Below are 8,876 nucleotides of genomic sequence, written 5' to 3'. Positions count from 1 at the left end.
GCCACAATGAAATATGCTGTACCTACAAAAGGCACCATAGGCTTCATTTTGAAGTTCAAAACATATTTTCAGCAATGTAGCAATTTCACTGTGTCAAAAGTGGCAGGATTGTAGCATTAACTGTTGACCAGGAATTTCCCATATGCATTATTTTCCTGTTTCCAGGTAAGACTGCAACAAAATTCTTGACTGATGTGTGTCTCATCACTGTCATAGGTGTACCATCAAGGTCCATTTAGCTGGATATATAGATCCAAATTTAATGTACATAAAAATATTAAAGCACCTCAAATTTATTAAAAACATACTTATTTTTGTTGCATTTTTAAAAAATCAGCACCTTATATAAACATTAAAGCAGTGGTCCTCAACCTTTTTGGCACCAGGGACCGGTTTTCTGGAAGACTATTTTTCCATGGACCAGTGGGGGGGGGGGCATGCTTTTGGGATGATACAATTGTGCACTTTATTTCTATTAGTTTAGTGTGGTGGTTAAGTGTGCAGACTGGGTTAGAGAACTGGGTTTTATTCTCCACTTGCAGCTGCTGGAATGACCTTGGGTCATAGCTATCGCAGGATTTGTCCTTGAAAGGGCAGCTGCTGTAAGAGCCCTCTCAGCACCCCCCCCCCCACAGGATGTCTGTTGTGGGGGAGGAAGGTAAAGGAGATTGTTAGCCTCTCAGATTCAGAATGGAGGGCAGGATATGAATCCAATGTATTATTATTATTACTACATTGTAATATATAATGAAATAATTATAAAACTCACAGCCCGGTTGCTAACAGGCCACGAACCGGTATCGGTCCATGGACTGGGGGTTGGAGACCCCTGTCTTAAAGAACATTATGACTGATCCACGGTAGTGTTTTTTCCGCCCTCGCTATTCTGCTTGCCCCAGTTCTTGTCAATTTCACACTACTTGCCCCATGCATGCACTTTGATCTGTCTCTTCCTCAAACTTCCGCTGCATCTTCTTGATCCTTGTTTTCCAAGAAGTTTCTGCCACGCATTTGGGCCTGATGTTTCCAGTGTGAAATTCCTCCAAGATCCATCCCTTTCCACGCTCACATTTCCTCCTTTCCCTCAATGTCTTTTGTTGCTGTGCGACCCATCCTCCTTGTCTGACACACAGGAAATGTGGCACTGACTTCCACATCACTTTCCAATTATTTTTTTTTACAGCAAGCACTGTTAGCATTACAATGTACTGGTGAGGCAGCACGAGACTCAAGCCTGCCACACTACACCCCCCTCCTTCTGCGTGACAATTTTTCAGATACTTTTTTTACATGTTTTTAAAAATAAAAAAGTGATCCATTGCTTCCTGGTCATGATGCTGTGCAATAAAAAAAATATTCAAGTGAGAACTATCATGGGGTGCCACTTGGCCACAGCTTATCTTGTGTGGACAACGTTAACAGGAATTTCCACCCCTTGAATGTGATGTGGTTGCATGTTTCACTTTTCTCTAAGCACTTTGTGTGCTCTTGTTATATGTCACACTTTCATCTTGCTTTGAAAAAGGGAGTGGTGATTTAAATGTGCTTCACTGTCTTCAGTTCATACACATTTATATCATCTTGCTGGCCCCTTCATTTTATGCCATGAATTCACCTTCACCAAAGTATAATGGGAATCAAGGCATTTAAAAAATGTTTTCAAAGCTCCTGGTGCATACAAACAGCTGTCCAATAGTGATGCTGTGGCTACACACATGATGCTTTCATCTCTCTCAATGAATGGAAGAAGCTGGTTTCCTGTCCTTTCATTCCCACATTGTTACAGAATCATGCATGCGTTTAAAAGAAAAAACAAAACAAGTGGGAGGGGGAAGAGCAGGAAGATGGGTGAGCTGAGGGGCAGGGAAACACATCCACATCTCTACTGCAGGGTGGAAACTGCAAGGCAGATGACAGGATTCGGTGTGGCAGGGACTCAAGTGTAAAATCCATGGAGTAGAGCTACAAGAACTGGACTGGAAAAGCCACACATGGAACCAGAGGCAACAGCAAGGTGCAGAATCAGTCTGTCTTTAATTACTGTTGTGAGTGGTTGCTCACAAATAGCTAGTCAATTTACTGAACAAAGGTTATCAGATACCACCACCCCCTGGGACATTTCCTGTCTTTTGGTCAAAGATCAAGAATAAAAACCAGGGATGCAATTTTGGGCTGTATCAACAGAAGTATAGTGTCCAGAACACATGAAGTGATGGTATCACTTTGCTCTAGTTAGGTCTCACCTAGAGTATTCTGTTCAGTTTTGGGCACCACCATTTAAGAAGGATATAGACAAGCTGGAATGTGGGCAATGGAGATGGTGAGGTCCGAAGACCAAGTCCTATGAGAAAAGACTGAAGGAGCTGGGTATATTTAGCCTGGAAAAGCGACTGTGAAATCATAAATATCTTCAAGTGCTTGATGAGCCATCATATAGAGGATGGGATGGAGTTGTTTTCTGTGACCCCAGAAGGGCAGACCAAAACCAATGGGCTGAAATTAAGTCAAAAGAGTTTCCGGCTAAACATTAGGAAGAACTTGCAGACAGAACAGGTTTCCTCTGGAGGTGGTGGATTCTCCTTCTTTGGAGGTTTTCAAACAGAGGCTAGATGATCTTCTGAGAGCAATGCTGATTCTGTGAACTTAGGCATATCATGAGACGGAGGGCAGGCAGGGTTGCATCAATGCTTAGTTCTTGTGGCCCTTTCTTACAAGCCCAGGAAAATGCTGAGTGATCACCACTTTGGGGTCAGGAAGCAATTTTCTCCAAGCCAGTTTGGTCAGGGATCCTAGAGGGTTTTTTTTGTTTTGCCATCATCTGGGCATGGAACAAGGGTAACTGGGGTTGTGTGGGGTATTTGCAAATTTCTTACATTTTGCAGGGGGTTGGACTAGATGACCCTGGACATTTCTTCCAACTCTATAATTCTATGCAAAGCATTAGCTCTTCTACTGTAGAATAAATTTAAGTTGCCAACTTACACAAGAAACTTATAATTTTAAAATAATTATCAAGCTGGGGGGAAATTCATCTCTAGTAGGATAAGTGGAGCTGAGAGGGAAAGGGGGCCAGGTGAGCCTCAAGATCCTCAGAAAATTTGTAAACTGGACTGAAGAGCTGGAGAGCCACATGCTGAGTGCTTGGCTGCAGCCCAGACTCTGGCTTGAAGCAGGGCAGCTTAAGATGGAGCTTTGAGCAAAAACTTACAGCTCTTTCTCAGCGTAACACAAGCAGATCTGCATGCAGGAAACATATGCTATCATTACTCCTTAGTAGTGCAGTTCAGTTATTAAAATCCAAACAAGCACCATGCTCAGAGAACTTGGAAAGATGCATGGTTATGACATAGTGCTTGTGTCGTACGCTTGCCCTCTGCTATAACCCCAAAGTGGCCCTCATGTCTCAAAACATCCTTAATGGCCAGACTGTAGAGAAATGTGTTAAGGTTAGAAATTACCTAAAGAAGATCTCCCTGACATATTTTAAAGCATCGTCATCTTCATCTGATTTAGTGTTTTCGTTGCTGGCTGAAGTTTCCAACTTGTTTGGAGTCTTTGATCTGGTCCCAGGGCTCTGGGCTCCTGCACCATCACTTCTACTCAATGAAGTCCTCTGAGGATCTGCCACGACTTGCTGAGGCTCTTGGGCTTCATCTTCAGATGATGTGATCGCCGCTTCCTTGCCCTTGCATTTCTAGCAAACAAAGTAAACACACACATGTACATATTAAGGAATGACTTGTCTCCTTTGCTCTGGGCTCAGAAAAAAGCCCAGCAGGAACTCATTTGCATATTAGGTCACACCCCCTTAATGTCACCATTGTTTTACACTGGGCTTTTTAAAAGAAAAGGCCCAGCAGGAACTCATTTATGTAGCAGGACACACCCTGACACCAAGCCAGCCGGAACTGCATTCCTATACGTTCCTGCTCAAAAAAAGCCCTGAGTAGGAGATATAACTCCACATTGTGAAAGGTGACATCCACCATACTGGTTACCATTTTAAACATTAAAAGTGATTCTCTGAGGCGAGGGAAATACACTGCAGCCCTGTATTTGACAACAGTGGTGGCACAGTGAAAAGAACTACCAGACCACCAGTAGCCACCACAGTTAGATAAAGGAGAAAATCAAGTAGCCAGGAGCCAGCGCTGGGACAGACTGAGAATGGTGTAAGCTGCTTTGAGTCCCCACTGTAGGGGAAGGAGGGCTAAAAGTGGAATGAATAGATGCTCACCTCAGCCAGAATGCAAAGAGCTGCATCTATCAGCTCTGCTTCATTCATACAATACACAGTCTCAGTCCTGCAGAGAAAAACATCACATGATGACGCCTGAAGTACATGATGAGTTAGGAGAAAACTGGCCGCTGCAGGCAAAAAACAGCAGGTAGGAGAAATTTTTTTCATATTTTCTCTTTTATCCCCCCTAGTCAGATATAATCACTATAACTAGTCCTTGGAAAGAAGGTCAAGAATCTCCTGAAATAGATTTATCCATTATTTTAAGTGCTCTCCAACTTTGCCCTTAACTAGGGCTCAATTTCTGTCTCCTATTAGTCTTCCATTCTCCACTCACTGAACCTTGTGCACAACAAAAAATTACTTTCAATTTTTTCCCTTGCTGTGAAACAGTAGAGGGGGGGGCATTTGGCACATAATAACCTTTACAGGCTCCTAAACCTGTTTTTCATAACCAAATGCTCACAACTGTACACCAGGTCTGTGATAAGGAAATAAATTAATCTGTTGTTTTCACAGTCTAAGATGGCCTACCTTGTACTGGAAAGAGTGAAAGTACTGAGATTAAGTTCAAAACCAGCAGCAGGTAACAAACATGTTTTATTATCACATATTTTAAGACAGGAACTGGTAGGGCGGATAATTAATGAAACCACAGGAGGAAACCTAATTAGCATCTTAACGGTCAAAAGGAGAGCAACAATGCCATCCTAGGCAGAATTATACCCTTCTAAGTCCATCAAAGTCTGTGGGTTTAGTAACTGTTTAGGATGGCACTGGAAATCATCAAAACTTTCATGAATGACAAGCACTAATCCATAGTCCATCACTACGATTCCAAAGCGTGCCTGACCTCTAACAGTAGTCAGCACCTTTTCTCCCCTTACTCCATTTAGCACGATCATTGCTAGGGGATGGGCAGTTCCTGAAAAACTGTGCATTTGCTTCAGGTGAGGGAGTACTTCCCAGACCAGTTGAGGACGGAAGTAACCAGTGGAGGGTTGGTTTTGTTTACTATTATTCCACCCTACTCTCAAATTCGCTTTTTCCCATTAATTCCCTGGCATTATGTCGCTTCCATCCATCTGGAGCACCACCGTTCAGAGGACACTAGCAAAGTGAAATAGCAGCTGTTCTCACACAACACTTCATTGCTGGGAATTTCCAAGCAACAGGGCTAAACAACTCATATGACTTACCCTTACCTTGGCCAAACCTTTTTTCTCCTCTTTCTCCTCACTTCTGGCTGCTTTTGCGCAGGCTCAGCTGTCCTGTTCATCCATGATGGGAGGATTCGCTTCTTTGCTACTTCAGAAGTTGCCATTGCTCATTCAAGAAAAAGCAAACCAGGGAAAAGTTAAGATAGTTTGGCTAGATTGTTCCCGGTACAGCCATGCCTATTCAGCCATATCACATGGTGGGGGCTGGCTAGATCTTTATATACTCTTAATCCCCTTTCATATTCACAATCAGAGTGTCTGAACTGGAAAAGAACTATCCTGCTATTTTAGAATATATGTACTGCTAAAGTAGGGATTCAAATTCATATTTCAGAGCAGAACGCAGAAGCTGCAATGATCACAAACCAACAAGAAAGGGGTAAACAAACTCATACACTGCATGCAGTGGGGGGCTTTACTGGGTAGGCTGCTTAGCTTTCAGTGCGTATAAACTATATTATAGACTGTGGCTATGGTTTTAATGCAGCAGAGGCTAAATAATTTGACTTCCCAAAGCTGAACTATATGTAGCTTGTTTATTCTCTACTCAGAGAATAAACAAGTTACATGTAGTTAAGCTTTGGGAAGTGATTTAAAAAGAGACATAGGCCATGATGTTTTCAAAGCACTGTAATGAAACAGAGTGCACGTAAGTTATGGTCTTGCTCCTTTAAGAACTCGGAGAAAGAAATTCAACCACCTCTAAATTCAACTACTTCTCAAAGCTATCTGAGAATTTCTGCTGGTCAGGAAGCATTTAAAGGCACAGGAAACCTGCGGGAGAGAGCATGAACCCTAACAAGAAAGCAGTTATTTTTGGCTAGTTTGTTTTACTGTTTGAGACGCTCCGCTTGTGCAGCTTTTCTGGAGGCCAATCAGGTGCATTGTAGGCTGATCCCGATCCACCAAAACATCCTTATATCCTGGAGCCGAGCGCTCTTTAACCCTCGCCAGCAAGACACCTCGCAACAAAAACCTCAAGCCTCTTAGGGGTTACTTACTTCGCCCGTACGTCAAGAGCCTTGGCACCGCCCTCTCGTTCCCTTGCAGGAGGCCGCAAAATAGGGCGGCAGAACGGCCTTTCGCCCCAAAGCCGCCCCCCCCCCCCCCCCGATACTGAGCCCCGACTAAAGAAACGCTAGACTAGGTGGTGGTGCAGAGAAAAACACAGGCCGGAAGAAAGCGGAGCAATGTACGCTCTGAAGAGCCCCCTTCCGTGCAAGGAAAACTGGCTCCACCTCGCCCTGTCTCCATTGGCTGCCAGCGAAGCTTTAAGGGACAACAGAAACGCCCCTCAATCGATTCGCTCTGCGGCTGCCGAAGGGTCGAGGGGGTCATTTAAACTCTACTGGGGAAAAAAATAATAAAGACCTGTACTGTATATATAAAAGCAGTTAGTTCCTTAAGTATCTCTCTGAAGCCAAACAGAACCCACAGGTCCCTTCAAAAGAGAAACAACTAGCCTTTAGAGCAGGAGGTGTGGCCAAACGTGCTTAATATAAGGGCCACACTGAATAAATATCGGATGTTTAAGAGCCACAAGACATGAATGTCAGAAGTTGGGTATCTTTGGATACATAAATCCAGTGACAGGAACTGTGAATGGGCAAGATAGATCTTTGTACAAACCTGAAAAAGGCCCTAGTTTGCAGAAAAATGTGAAATCTAAAAACCCCCAAAAACCGAGTAGCTTTAAAAAACCAAAAATGATAAAAGGAGCATTTGTAGCTTTAAAAAACATTGCCTCAGTGGCAGTTGCTTGATAACCACAGTACTCCTAGCTTGGTTCTGTCAGTAAAAAGCAGGGGAAGGGGACAGGACCCTTTCCAGGCCTATTTTGGCCTTTGAGGAAAGAAGAGTTGGTTTTTATACCCTGCTTTTCTCTACCTTAAGAAGTCTCAAAGCAGTTTACAATCTCATTCCCTTCCTCTCACTACAACAGACACCCTGTGATGTAGGTGAGGCTGAAAGAGTTCCGGGAGCCTGTATGTACAATAGTGGGAAATTAAACACAGTTCTCCGGATTAGAGTCCACCACTCTTAACCAATACACCACAACTGACTCTCACCAAACTGGGATCCTTGGGGCCAGGCCTGATAAGGATTGCCAGCTCCAGGTTGGGAAATTCCTAGAGATGTTATCATGGAGTCTTAGGAGGGAAGTGTTTGGGGAAGGGAGAGGCCTCAGCTGGATATGCCATTGCTGCTGCTGGACAGGATGAAGCAGGCAGGAGGGCTGGGAGAGTGATGGGGACAGAGAGAATGATGGGGTGAGGGGCAGAAAGTGAGAGATGACGTAGGGAGGCAGAAAACAAAGGGTGTAATGAGGGGGAAGAAACAGGAAGTGACACACATGGAGAGAAAGATGATGAGTTGCAGAAGGGAGAAAGAGTGAGAGAGGTAGGGGAGAGGGGAGGAAGCAAAGATGGGGGAGTAGGATAAACTCATTCAAGATTCCTGTGGGTCTCCACTGTTCCAGTATAAATTTGTGCGTCAGAGCTTTCAGATGAATAGGATTGTATGTCCATCAGAATGATACTTTTATGTTCACAACAGGAAGGGAAGAAGAGTTGGGTTTTATACCACTTTTTGTTTTACCTTAAGGAGTCAGAGCAGGTTGCAATTCTCTTTCCTTCCTCTTCCAGTGCAAGGCACCTTTTGAGGCAGGTTGGGACTGAGAAAGTTCTTGAGAGCTGTGACTGGCCCAAGGTCACCCAGCAGGAGGGGAATCAAGTCTGGTTCTCAGATTAGTCTACCGTTCTTACACCATGCTGTTTGCTGGGGGCGGGGGGAGATGTTACAGAGACTAGTATTGTTAGTCTCTAAGGTTCCATTGGGCTCCTGACTTATGTTGCTTCTACATATTAACATGGCTACCCATCTGAATTTTTCTTTATGGACTAAGTTTACTTAAAGCAAAGGAAATGTTCTTCAGCTATTTTGTTTTGCATTGCATATGTACTCTGCTGCTTTTCAGAAGAATAAATGGCTTTTTTAAAAAAAGCCCTGCTAATACAATCCCCCTCCCCCATTTGGACTTCTTGATTTTATTTGCTAGAGAGAATTAAGTTCAGGTAGTAAGTAGTCCAATCACAGAGGAAGCCTGCTTGCTATTGTAGGATGGAAGATCCATTGGACAAAGAAGGAAATCAGGTCACTGGAATCTGGAGTTGGATTATGATTTTTGTAAAATCTAAGGGGCTCCTAACACTGATGCACAACTACTAAGCAATGAAGCATTTTCACCCTCCCTTTGCAGTTACTACGTGTTGGATAAAAAGGCAATGAATTGCCTCTGGAGAAGTCATAAGCCTTCAGAACTGGCTCAATACATGGAAGTGAAACAATGGGCTATTCATCAGAGCCCACAGACAAACTGTTTCCTAAAGCTATAGAAACAACACATGCACACAAAG

General features: G+C 43.6%; 1 protein-coding gene across 1 annotated transcript; it reads right to left on the bottom strand.

Annotated features, from left to right (window-relative positions):
• Nucleotides 1-2,015: 2,015 nt before the first annotated feature.
• CYREN (cell cycle regulator of NHEJ) lies at nt 2,016-6,706 on the bottom strand. The gene is made up of 4 exons (XM_060245272.1): nt 6,462-6,706; nt 5,446-5,566; nt 4,238-4,304; nt 2,016-3,694 (listed from the first exon to the last, which is right to left on the bottom strand). Exons 2-4 carry the CDS (start codon nt 5,562-5,564, stop codon nt 3,455-3,457), a joined length of 426 nt encoding a protein of 141 aa, XP_060101255.1. The 5' UTR covers nt 5,565-5,566; nt 6,462-6,706; the 3' UTR covers nt 2,016-3,454.
• Between the last annotated feature and the right edge of the window lie 2,170 nt (nt 6,707-8,876).

This window comes from Heteronotia binoei, chromosome 8 (assembly GCF_032191835.1).
Source record: "Heteronotia binoei isolate CCM8104 ecotype False Entrance Well chromosome 8, APGP_CSIRO_Hbin_v1, whole genome shotgun sequence".
Taxonomy (NCBI): Eukaryota; Metazoa; Chordata; class Lepidosauria; order Squamata; family Gekkonidae; genus Heteronotia; species Heteronotia binoei.
Note: the sequence above shows the minus strand (reverse complement) of the source record. Positions and strands in the feature narration are given on the sequence as shown.

What these genes read in the sequence shown, in the direction of transcription:
- CYREN (XM_060245272.1), bottom strand. Translation starts at nt 5,564, where the DNA reads ATGGCAACTTCTGAAGTAGCAAAGAAGCGAATCCTCCCATCATGGATG. An exon ending in AGAAAAAAGGTTTGGCCAAG is followed by an intron (nt 4,305 to 5,445) that starts GTAAGGGTAAGT and finishes TTTTCTCTGCAG; the next exon opens with GACTGAGACTGTGTATTGTA. An exon ending in CTCTTTGCATTCTGGCTGAG is followed by an intron (nt 3,695 to 4,237) that starts GTGAGCATCTAT and finishes TTTGTTTGCTAG; the next exon opens with AAATGCAAGGGCAAGGAAGC.